Source organism: Petaurus breviceps, unplaced genomic scaffold, assembly GCF_028583685.1.
Source record: "Petaurus breviceps papuanus isolate PSGF00001 unplaced genomic scaffold, PetGlider_PUasm1.0 90721, whole genome shotgun sequence".
Lineage (NCBI taxonomy): Eukaryota > Metazoa > Chordata > Mammalia > Diprotodontia > Petauridae > Petaurus > Petaurus breviceps.
The window spans coordinates 4063543-4075820 of NW_027187322.1; the positions used below are offsets into that span (position 1 = coordinate 4063543).

The 12278-nt window shown below is 60.0% G+C and overlaps 1 protein-coding gene across 2 annotated transcripts; it reads right to left on the reverse strand.

Moving 5' to 3' along the window:
• Positions 1 to 1379: 1379 nt before the first annotated feature.
• Positions 1380 to 11797, reverse strand: CLCF1 (cardiotrophin like cytokine factor 1). Of its 2 annotated transcripts, none has more exons than XM_069066484.1 (3): positions 11657 to 11797; positions 5353 to 5519; positions 1380 to 3708 (listed from the first exon to the last, which is right to left on the reverse strand). In XM_069066484.1, the coding sequence occupies exons 1-3, from the start codon at positions 11670 to 11672 to the stop codon at positions 3214 to 3216; spliced, it is 678 nt and encodes a 225-aa protein (XP_068922585.1). In that variant the 5' UTR covers positions 11673 to 11797; the 3' UTR covers positions 1380 to 3213. The 2 variants fall into 2 exon arrangements, with proteins under 2 accessions (XP_068922585.1, XP_068922584.1); XM_069066483.1 differs by lacking the exon at positions 11657 to 11797 and adding an exon at positions 10757 to 10864.
• Between the last annotated feature and the right edge of the window lie 481 nt (positions 11798 to 12278).

Consider the following 12278-nt stretch of genomic DNA (forward strand, 5'->3'; position numbering starts at 1 on the left):
AGTCGTGGTTTGGACCTACTGACATAGGTTTGAGATGTTGGCAGCACATCCAGTGGGAGAAGTCCAAGTCTGAGGCAGTTGGCTAAGTGGGATTGGATCTTGGGAGGGAGGCTGGGGTTGGACATATAGGTCTGGGGACCATTTTCAGGGAGATGGGTGAATCCATAGGAGGCGTCTTCAGAATAAAAGCAGAACAGAAGAGGGCCCAGGAGAGAGGCTAGAAGGGGTGCTCAGAGAGGTAGGGGGGAGCTAGGAGAACATGCAGAAGCCTAGAGGGGGGAAGGTGATAGACAGGGAGGTCACAGGGCTTGAGGACCAAGAAGGGGCCGTTCAGAGCTCATTTGTAACTCTGGAGAGCATGAATGAGGCAGAAGTCAGAGGGCAGAGGTTGGGGGGAGGGAGCCAGGAGAGCGTGCAGAAGCCTAGAGGGGGGAAGGTCATGGACAGAGAGGTCACAGGGCTTGAGGACCAAGAAGGGGCCGTTCAGAGCTCATTAGTAACTCTGGAGAGCATGAATGAGGCGGAAGTCAGAGGGCAGAGATGGGCTTCTGACCCCAGCTCTGTCAGATCTCCCCTGCCCCAGGGCTCTTACCTTTCCAGATCTGCTCCTTAACTTGCTCTATGACCACAGGCAAATGGCTTCTCTCTTTTTGGTCTCATGTAAAAAAAGAATGCTAATGTCTGCCTAGACTACCCGGCAGGGGCATTTACCAGGACGACATGTGATAACAGATGGGAAAGTGCTTTGAAAAAATGCCCTGTGCTGTGAGGATGTAGGGTGTGATCCAGAGCACGCCTGGGCCTCTGATCATCTGCTCCATGCTCTGGACTGGAGGCCCAGTGGGGGCCTCTTCCCCCTCCCCCAGCCCACCGGCCTGCCCCACTCCTCCTGCCTCCAGCCTCTGGCCAGGTCCACAAGCCACAGAGGCCATGAGCAGTCAGGCCCCAAAGCCTGCATTAGCAGATAGTAGGAGACACAAGGTGGCAGAATTGGGGCCACGGCTGGCCTTCTGGTCTTGTCCTGGTGTCTGTCCACACGCTTTCTCTGTCTATCCTCTCCCCAGCCATCTGCACTCGGTTCCCATTCTGTGGCCTCGTGCCTGCCCATGCCAGTCGTCTTTCTGGCAGTGCTCATTGTCCCTGCCCTCTCAGAAACCCCTGCCAGTGCTGTCCCGCGCCCTCCTCCCTCGGGCTCAGAGACACCACCTTCCCTTGGTCGTTCTCCTTCGTGGTAACTGCTTCTCAGGCTCTGCTGCCAGCTCCTCCTCCTCTTCCCAATCGCTGTAAATGGGTGTTCCCCAAAGTTTTGTCCTTGGCCCTCTTCCCTTCTGTTTCTGCATTCTTTTTTTTACCCTTGGCAGCCTCATTCCCTTCCTTATCATCAACTGCTGCCTCTGTACAGATGTCTCCCCAACCTAAAGCTGTCTGCTTGACTCCTCTCTGAGCCAGGGATGTGTATCACCTTCCCTTGGATTTCCCCCTTCCCTCCATCTCGCCATGGCCCAAGCTGGACTCAGCAGTGCCCTCGGTCTGCTTCTTCCCACGGCGCCAGCCTGGGCTCCCTTCCCCACCTCCCACCCCCCACATTTCCTGTCTAGGAACCAGGAGCTGACCGTCCTTTCTCTGTGCGGCGCTGGCCAGCTGCTCCTCAGGCTAACACCGTGATCTGTGGGCCCTTGTTACCATGCATCTGGACAATTGCTTCCTACCTCCATCCATGCCTCTAAGCCGTCCTCTCTGCAGTCCTCCTGACGAACTGGTGGCTCCCTCCGGAAGAAAGTGCGGAAAGGTTTCTGGGACCCAGACATCTCCCTAACATGGCATTGTCTTCCTTTGTGGGATCTTGGGGCTAGAGCTGGAAGGCCCCAAAGTCACTACCTAGTCCAAGGCCCGCTTCTGAGATGAGGAAACAGGATAAACAAGGCAACTTCCTCGAGGTCAGAGCAATTTAGGCTCTCCTGGAGTCTTCCTCCTGAGCATGCCCTGGGCTTTCCTCCCTCTGTGCCTTTCTGTCATCGCCCCCTTATCCTGTAAGGACATTGTAAGTTCCTTGGGGAGCAGGGGGCGGGACGGACTTTCCCTAAAGTCTTAGATCTCAGCTGGCACGTGGAACAGTGCTGCACACCAAGGCGATGCGCTGCATCTCACGGACAGCTCGAGGGGATTCTAAACCCCTCCCTCAACATTTCTCAAATCTCATGATTTCTCTTCTCCCCTTCCTTTGCCACCCCAAGTTTCTTGAGCCCCAGCTGATTTCCAACACTTAAAGACAGACCTAGAGGACCAAGAGGGCAGCTAGGTGGCTCATGACTTATCTTCCTGAGTTCAAATCTGACCTCAGACACTTCCTAGCTGTGTGACCCTGGACAAGTCACTTTACCCTGTTTGCCTCAGTTTCCTCATCTGTAAAATGAGCTGGAGAAGGAAATGGCTAACCACTGCAGGATCTCTGTCAAGAAACCCCAAGTAATGTTACAAAGAGTCAGAAATGACTGAACAGAGAACCAGGAGTGTCGGGGGCGGGGGGGGAGTGGTTGGGGCAAAGGGGAGATGAGGTGAGGCAGGGAACAGAAGAAGGTTCTGGGGAAAGCATTTTATTTGTTAATACAAGAATAGAAATTCTGCAATAAATACCATCTAATAAATAACGTCTCCAAATAAATAAATATTAATACAAACAAACTCAGAGTCGTGAATGGATGGGACTGGGGGCAGGAGCTGCCCTCTCCTCATCCCCAAAATGCTACCGTCCTCAACAATGTAAACTTTTAGGGAATCCTGTGACTGTGGCTGTCCTGCCGGGGCTGGGCAGGTGCCCTGGAGTGGGGGAGCCACGGGATGTTGCAGAGAGACGTGAGGCAAAGTCATCGACACTCGCTGTGTTTGGTGAGGGGGGTCCCAGGGGTTCGCCTTGTCCTGCAGATTCTTTTTCCGAATTCCTGCCTCTTCCTGCTTTGGTCCCTGGGTCACCATGTGTTCCCCCCATTGTGTGTCCCCCCCCCATTGTAAGTGTGGGCGGCTTAAGGAGAAGATAGGGAGTAGGGCCTGCAGGGAGCCCCCCCCTTGTCTGGCTGCTGCTGCCTGGCAGGCTGCTTGGGCAGGTGGGGAGCCCCCCAGCCCAGGGCTCCATGAGGGGTGCTTTACCCATCACTCTCTGTGAGAACAGGGGGAACCTGGGGGATCCTCCCTGGGATGGCAGAAGGAGGTCAGAGGTCAGAGGTCAGAAGCAGGGGCCTCCAGGCGCAGGGTGACTGCTGCAGCTGAGGAGTGCATCTTCTTCTTGAGCCAGGTGAAGTCTTTGGCCGACCGCCAGAGCCAGGTCTGTAGCTCCTTCAGCAGCCAGAAGTCCTCCATCTTTTGGAGGAAGTCACTGGGGGAAGGGCTGGGGGCCCAGGCAGGCTCTGCACCTTGTGGGGGCAGTGGGTAGCCCAGGGCAGCCATGACACCAGCGATGCTGCCCAGGAGGCCCTGCAGGCTGGTGCAGAAGTGGGCCAAGCTGCGGCGCAGCTCAGCTGTGGCCGCGTGGCGGTCCAGGCCCCTCACGTAGCAGAGCAGGTGGCTGTAGGCCTGGTAGTTCTGAGCCAGCCGCAGGTGGTCGTTGAGACTCCGCCATACATCAAAGTCCACCGTGGCACTGGGCAAGGCCTCAGCGCTCAGCCTGGGCGGGTTGAAGTCGGGCTCGTTGAAAGGGGGGCCCAGGTAGTTCAGCTGTGGGAGGGAGAGGGCAATAGGGCCAGCTCTCAGAGGGGATACCCCCCCCAACTGTGACCCCGGGCTAGTGCCCCCCACAATGAGGCACTTCCTGTGCTGCTAGGGAGGGCAGGGCCCCTCCGTGTCCTCTACATCAAGGCCATAGTCAAAACTTAAGCAATGGGGGAGCTCTCCGGGGAGGCATGTGCAGAGAACGGAAAGCAGAGGGATTTACACAGGGTATATGCTTAGTAAATATTTGTCGAATGATTGACTGAGTCTTGGGGAAAAGCCCACAGATGTGGGGAGGAAGAAAGACGAACCATCGAAAGCCGCAGGAGGCGGGTAGTGGAGGGAGAAGGCCCAGAAGAGTGGCCGAGCCAAGGGAGAAGCTTCCAGAAGGGGCCTGTGGGCACCCGGGCCGCACACGCAGGGACGAGGCAGACGGAATCAGAGAGGAGCGCTGCCTGGGCAAGAAGGAGCTCCTGGCTGACCTCAGAGAGAATGGAGTCAGGAGAGGGGAAGTCAGATCGCAGGGGGTTAAGGAGTGAGTGGGTGGAGAGGAAGCGGAGGCAGGGGTGTAGACCACTCCTTGGAGAAGCTCAGCAGCCAAAGGGAGGCGAGAAATAGGTCAGAGCAGAAGGGGCAGCAGATCAAGCAAAGGGTTTTCAGGAGAGGCTAGGAGGGCCTGTGGGAAGGAAGACAGAAGGGGACAAGCTTGCAGCCCGCTCCCCCTCCCCCCAGGGGCTCGGGCCCTTCCACTAGAAGGGGGAGGGGTGGGGGCAGAGCCCCTTTTACCAAGCCCCCAACGAATGCCAGGGGAGGGGTGGGGGCGGGGGCACAGGAGAGATGCGATGCCAACTGTGGGTAGGTCCAGGGGCCCAGGGGAAGGGGGTGGGGAAGTGGTGTTCAGCTGGGAGAGCTGAGGAGGGGGGGGGGGGGGGTGGGACAGGGGGGGGGGGGGGGGGGGGGGCTTGGGACAGGCAAGGGCCCAGGGGGGAGGTTCACACGCTGACAAGCTCAGAGACAAACTAATTTCCTCGGTGTATCCTGGGGCCTGAGCCAGCTCCCCCTCCGCCCTCCTCCCCTTCCCTTCCCTGGCGCTGGAGCAGGGCTTGGGGTGTGGGGGAGGAACAAGGGGAAAGGGGGCCAGTTGCCTACAGCACCACCTTCTCCTCAGGCCCCCTCCAACCGCCTCCTCCAAAAGAATTCCTGGGGTGCCCACCAATGATCTCGGTTACCTATCAAGATCCCCCCACCATGTGACCCCCCCCCCAAAGGCCCAACTGGGATGGGGGAGGTCAGACAGAGGGGAGACCGAGACTGCAGGGGCCCCGTGTTCAGAGGCCGGGGCGAGCCAGGACACAGGCGTGTGAGGTGGGGGCCGCCCCCACCCTGGGCCCCACCCGATCGAGAGACACCACAACACGGTGTAAACAGAAGAGACTTCCCCAGCCCCCAGGGGGAGGAGGGCGGGCGGCTGGGCTGGCAGCCAGTGGGGCAGTCCTGCCCACATGCCTAGTCCTGGGGCCGGGAATGGGGAAGGGAGGGGGAAGCCAAGGGGAGAAGGAGAAAGGCCAGGCGAGAGGATGCTGGGGGCTAGAGAAACCTTGCCCATCATGTCTTCCCCCAGCCTTGGCCAAGGTTCTCCCAGATACTCACATAGGTCCCAGCCAGGCTTCGAAGTTGGTGTTCCAGGTATCGAGTGAGGTCATAGGTTTTCTGGATGGAGGGGCCAGGCCCTGGATCCCCTGTTCGGTTGAGGGCTGGAACTGCAGGAAGGTGCCAGAGCACGGTGCATAGACAAGCCAGCATCCCCCACGAGTCCCCTGTGGGCAAGAGAGGGACTGAGACAAAGCTTGAAGTGGGAGGGGGACAGCTGGCAGCCCCTCAGGTGTCTGTCCCCACCTCCAGTTGGGAGACTGAGAGGGATGGAGAATGGGAAGGGTTTCTGGCCCGGGGGTGTGTGTGTGTGTGTGTGTGTGTGTGAACATTTGTGCTCGTGACTTTGGGTTGTGACCTTATGACAATGTGTTAGCTCAAAAATGTATTTGGCCCATGTGTCAGGGTCTCTGCATTAACATGAATGAGAGGGGGCAGACCCAGAAGGACTCCTATCTGCAGTCTGAGTGTCAGAGGTCCATCTCTGTCCCTGTCATTGTCTGGATCCTCTCTGTTTCTCAGTTTCCCTATCTGATCCATGTGGAAAAAGCACGTGATTTGGTCTTGAGGGGTAGGAGGGAGAGTCTGTTTTTGTGACCTTGGCCTTGGAGCCTCCCCCACTTCTTCTCTGGGGCTGAGTAAGGGAGTTAGCCTGCAAGGAGACCTGAGCTCAGGAGAGAAAGTGAAAGCAGTCTAACCAACCAACTGCGCTTTTGGTTGCCACAGTTGGGCTGCAGACCGGGAAAGCAGTTTATCAGAAGTGGGCTGTAGATGTGCAGTCCTTATGGGGAGTGTGGGCTGTGGTTCTGGAACCTGGCTGGCATATGGGTTATGGGGTGGGGTGGGCTGATGGACATCGCTAGGCACCTCAGAGGCCATTCCCAATTGGGGTGCCCAGTAGGTCTGATCTGGAGGTGCCAGTGCCCAGGGTTTGTCAGGGTGAGGAGCGGTGGTGACACCAGCCCAAGGCCTTGGTGTTCTCCAGAAGGTTTGGAGGCTCTGGGGGATGAGTTGGGGTTTCCTAGGAGCATGCTCTAGTCAGGACACATGATCGACTAACCTATTTTTATTGGGCTGAGTCATATCCAAGAACAAGGGTGAGGTAGCCCAAGATAAGTGGGGCTGTCAAGCATTCGGACTGGATTAGGTTTGGTTTGGGTTTAGGGTTGGTGTTGAAATGGGATTAAAGCTGGTGGTTGGGTCAGGTTAGTGGCTGGGATTTCTTGTAAGGTTTAGGGTTAGGAGAAGGATGAAAGTGGATCAGAGTCAGTGGCTGGCTTTGGTTGAGGGCACAGTCCTCTGGTGGGTTTGTGGTTAGGACTGAGTCAGTGCCAAGTGTGGAGCTGTGGGCAGCATCGGCTGAGCCGGGTTTGAGGTAGGCTGGTCTTTGGGTTAGTCTGGGCTGTGTTTAGAGACTCAGGATGGAAGTGGTCAGAGCTCTTGCCTTTTAAATTTGCAAGACCTTGGATAAGTAACTTCTCTTCCATAGCCTATACCTGCCCTGCCTGTGGGAGCCTGTTGGTGTGTGGAAAGGGAGTCACTTGTACCCAGGCTTTGTAGCCACCACATCGAGGGGCCACGCCGTCAGCTGTGATCACCAGTGTGGGTGAGGTGGGCTGGTTCGCCCTGGCCCTCTGAGGAGTCATGTTGTGGCTGCTGGGGGTGGGGCACGCCATGGAGCAGAGACCTGGTGACACTCTCAGGATGTTGTCTCCAGGCAGGGGCTCGGGGAAGTGACCCCGCTGATGCAGAGCATGGGCTGACATTTCCCTTCTTCCTCTTTGCTTGCTCTGCTGCTCCCACCTCTCTCAGCTAAATTCCATAGCTGGAAGGGACCTTGGGGCCCATCCCTCCATAGTATCCCCAGGAGGCCTTCCAACCTGCCCAGATGGGCCTTCCTACTTCGTCCTGAGGCTGTGTTGTGATTGTTTAGAAAACGTTTCCTTCCATGTTAGGAAACAGAACAACATAGTGTAAAGAACGCTCCCTGGACTTGGAGTCAGAAGGCTGGGCCTAGCATTCGCCCCGGCCAGCTAATGAGGGTTGTGGGCTTGGCTGACTTCTGTAACTTCTCAGGCCTCAGTGTCTCTGTTTGTGAAGTGAGAGGACTGGCCCAGGTTTCTAGCATCTCCTCATTTGACAGCTGAAAAGAACAGGCCTTCACCCTTCCTTGTCGCCCCAGCTCCCTCGGGAGCTGGGCTCGATGTCCCAAAGGGGTGACAACCCGCAGGCCTGTTCTCCAGGGTCCCCCCAGCTTCTAGCTCAGGATCTTGGGGGCCTGGCCGACCCAGGCCCTGTGGGCCATCCCTCAGGGAACCGGCCCCCCACACAAGGGGAGATGCCTCATCTGGGGAGAAAACGGCTCATGAAATTAACCAGACGAGGCCGGTGTTTCCAGGAATATTTCAGTTCTGAGGTAACTGTGTCACTGCTGGCGGAGGGGGGGGGGAGCTTGGGAATCTAGGGGGAAAGGAGAGGGAATGGGAAGGAAGGCTGGGCTCGGCCCCCCTCCCCCAGCTCTGGGGATGGGGTCTGAACATGGCCTCTTCTCTGTATCTCAGAGGCAGGGAGATGGATGTTGGGAGGGGCCCAGAACACCTGTGGTGTGCAGGCGAGGGCTAGGAATCTGGGAAGCCTTGCTCCCGAGAACAGAACCTTCCTGCGGCCCACCTCCGGGCTTCCCACTATGGCTATGACAGAGCCTAGAGTCTGGCATCGACCCCTCAAGCCTCAGATGAGCACCCTGAGCCTGCCCCTCCGTCAAGAGGGCAGGGCAGCCTTGGCCATAGATATGGGGTGCTGTGGCCCACGAGCGCCCCCCCCTCCCCCACCCCGGGTTCCCCTCCCCAGCCCTGCCTCTGGCTGCCGCCGGCCTGACTGTTTACATCCCGTCTCCTCGCTGTGTTTATAAATCCTGCTGAGCACGTGAGGAGCTAATGAGCCAGCTCAGGTTTCCTGCCCGAGCACCCCCACCCTGGCCCCCACCCGGCCAGGCCCCTAATTCCATCCAGATCCCTGGGCCCTGGGAATGGAGGGCCCGGAGCACATCCATCCAGCCACCCCCCGCGACTGCACACGCAGGCACACACGTGTACACAAGCCTTGGGCCAGCAGCCCCCACAGTCCCTGGCCTGCAGCCCTCAGCCTGACCTCACCCACTGTGTCTGGGGGGGAGCCTTGGAGGCCCCGATAGGCCGTGGAGGTCAGGGATGGGGAGAAGAGCCCTGCTGGGGGCCCCTGCACCATCTGTAGGAGGGAACTGCTCATCGGAATGGGACATCAAGAGAGGCCTCCAACAAAGCATTCAGGGTGGGCTGGAGGATTATTCCTTTGCACCCAAAGCCCCAAATTCGGGCTCCAAGGAAAGGACCTTATTTGGGGACTCCCAGACAAGTGCTGGGCATAACCAAATGGCCTGAGGTGGCCGAGGGACACTTTTAAGGAGAGTAGGAAAAAGGATGGAAAGGATTTCCTAGTCCTCACTCCTCCTTTTTACAGAGGAAGAAACTGAGACCTAGAGAGGTCATGTGATCTCCCCCATGACAGGAACAGCTGGATTCGAATGCAGACCATCTGATTCCATCTGCCACCTTGGCATGACTCGTGTCCCTGACCGGCAGCCCCTGGCCCAGCCCCTTCCTTCTGCTGCTACCTTACGGCTCTTCTCTCCTTTTCCTCAGAGATACTCTCTCCCCCACATCCCTCCTCTGAAGCTCTCACTTTTTTTCCTTCTTTTTCCTTGACCTTGAGTAAAGAGATCAATGGGTCTCTGCTTCAAAGGGGAAACTAAGGCCCACAAGAAAGAAGGTGGTCAAGACCATGGCCCGGGAAAATGAGTGCTGGAGAGGGAATTAACAAGGCCCTTTTCTATCTGCATTAAGTATGAAGCCGTTTTTGAGATCTGCCTATGTGTTATGTGTGTGGAGGGGTGGCTCACCCTCCCTGGAGAATGGGCAGGAAAGACCAGGAGGGTCCCAAAGAAAGGACTCCGGGCTGGCGAAGTACCGGTGAGAGCTCGAAGGCGGTGCCCTCAGTAATGAGGGAGGGAAAGGAGAATGAAGAGTGGGAGAGGGAAAGTGTGAATAGCTCAGTGGGGTTATGCAGTGAATGGGGAGGAAGCGGGTGTGTGGGAGAGCTACTCATGAATGGCAAGAATGAGGGGCGGGGTGGTGGACCTGCAGCCCGAGCCATTGAGCTAGGCCCGACGGAAAGGCCATCTGTGGGGACGGCCGGCCTTCGTCTGCCAGCACTTGGGACTCGGTGCACATCTCCATTGGGAGCTCTGACGGTGTGCTGGCGTAGAGGATTGGGAGGGCTGACGGCAGGCTGTCGGGGGGCACGGCCAGGGCCATGCCTGCCGGGATCAGCTCTGGGTGGCCCCTTGTTTCTAGCCGACGGCTAGCCCCAGCTATTCCCTCCTCTTTCACCTTCCCTTTCCCATCGGAGAGAGACTACCACTTGGTAGTAGGACGGCCGGCTTCGGTGGGACTCTCGGGACTGTGACGGAGGGGGCCCAGTGAAGGGGGAGGGACCTCCGTGGGAATTATTCGGTGACGGTGTGGTGGCTGGGGGGGAGAAAAAGGGGGAGAGGTTGTCTGACCTGGGGAAGTTGGGGAATCACTCCGGGGGTCTGCAGGAAGGGAGAGGAACAGCTCTCTGGAGCCGGGGTGGAGGCTAAGTGTGTGGGAGGCTGGGGGGGGGGGCGGGGGGAAGGTCAGAGACATACTTATGTGCGTGGACGGGGGAGTTCTTGGAGAAAGTTTTTTGGGCGTCCCTGGGGTGAGGTTTGGAGGAGTACTCGAGTTGGGGGGGGTGCTTAGGAAGGTCCTACTTTCTCCGCCCGGACCCCAAAGCTGTGACCTTGCTCTTCCCGTCCCCCCCCCCCCCGCGGCACCTCCTTCCCCCTGTGCGGCCCCCAAGCCCCCCGCCCCCCCCCCCCCCCCCCCCCCCCCCTTACTCCTGGGAGCTTCTCCCTTCCCAGCGGCGGGGGCGGGGTCAGGGGTACAGACGGAGTCTCTCCAGCCTAGAGATGCCCTTTCCCCCTCCCGTGGCGAGTTCCCACCTCCAGGCGCGGCCGAGACGGAGTGGTTCCTTCCCCTCCCCTGCCCTCCCCCGGGGCTGAGGACTAACTAAGTCCCTTGGCCGCAAAGCGGAAAGTCTCCCGCCGGCCGCTCCCCCGGCCCGTGACGGGCTTTTTCCTGCCCGGGTCCGGCCGGGCCGCCCCCGCCCCCTCCACTAATCACTCCCAGGCCAAGACGGGGCTGGGCCGGGCCGGGCCGGCCTGAGTCCGCCTGGGCCGGCTGGGGCTGGGGGCGGGGACCGCCGGGCAGCCCGCTCAGTCAGCATCCGCTCTGGCCCCCTTAGCTTGACCGGCTCGGCCCGGCCCGGCCCGGCTCCCCCTTACCTGCCGGCTCCCCGGCCACGGGGAGCATCGTGGGGTCCAGCCGGGGCTGCGCCCAGCTCGGCGCGCGCCCCGGCCCAGAGAAGAGGCGCCGAGTCCTAGCGGCCCGGCCCGGCCCGGCCAAGCGCAGCCCGGCACTCCAGGGTGGGCGCAGCGGCGGCGGCGGTGGGGGTGGCGGGGGGACGAGGGAGAGCGGCGGAGTCCGAGCGAGGTGTTGGCCTCCCCCTCTCTTCCCTCCCTCCCTCCCTCCGGCCCTGTCTCGGGCTCCCCCCTCTCCCCTTCCCCTCCCTCTTCCTCTCTCCAACTCCCCCTCTTCCCTTCTCTCCCCTTCTCTCTCCCTCCCGCTCGCTCGCTCGCGTCTCTGGCGAGTTCTTTCTCGAGCTGTCTCTGTCTGCTTCTCGCCCTCGGTCTCCTCTGTCTCTGCCTGGGTCTCGCTCTGGGTCTCTGAGGGTGGCGGTGTCTCCCCGCCCTCGGCTCAGTCGGGCTCCTCCTGCTCGGTCCGGGCTCTCTGCGTGTCTAACGCGGGCTCGGCTCCTCTCTCCTTTGTGCGGGTGGCCGCTTCTTCCCTCCGAGTCTGTCCGTCCATCCGTCCGCTGGCCGTCCACGGGCCGGCCGGCCGTCTGCCTGGCCCGGGCTCTCTCCCTCTTCCCACCTCCCCGCTCGGCCGAGACGCGGACTCTCGGAATGCCACGGTCCCCACCGGAGCTGATGGGGGGCAGCTCCCGGAGGCCAGCCCCAGCCTCGAGGTCCCCCGGGAGGAGGGAAGGGAAGCGGATCTCGAGGCGGAGGGGGGCTTGGCCCCGGCCTCGGGGTCCCCCAGGGGGAAGGACGGGAAAGCGGATCTCGAGGCGAGGGCGGAGGTGGCGGTGGGGGAGGAGATGGGGGGGTCCGGCTCCTTCCTACCTGCTCGGAGGTCCATGGGGCTGGGGGCCGGGCAGGGGCCGGGCGCGGCTCCTCTCCCGGAGGCTGGCGGAGTGGGAGGGAGAGCCGCAGCTCTGGCGAAGCCTTACTAATCCCATCCGCCAAGCCCACTCGCAGGTTTTTTTCTCTGGGTTTCGGATTTTTTTTTTCGGTGTGGGACATTCTGCAAACTTTTTTTTTTCTTTTCTGACGTGTAAGGCTGTAACCACAAATTGTAGCGGCCCTCCCCGGGGGTGGGGGGAGGAGGGGGGAGAGGGAGGGAGGGGAGGGCTTCTCTCTCTCCCACAGCATCGAGTTGGGGGGGGCGGTGGGTGGGTGAGGTGAGGCAAGGCTGCGGTACCACCCTGGGCCTCCGGGGGGAGGGGGAGTTGGAGGAGGGAGGGCAATAGACAGTCTGCAAACACTAGGGAAGAAGAGAAGGGAGGGGGTGCTGACTAGGTCCCTTTCTCGCTCGAGCTCCCCAAAGCGTTTGCTGTCTGCGGGACCCCTGCCCCGCTGTCCGTCTTTACCTTAAAGCGCCTGTGAGCTAGCCCCATCACTACCCATATCCTCCTTCCGCCCCATCCCTAGCCCAAGCCTTCATCTCTGACTGCCTCCCCCTAAG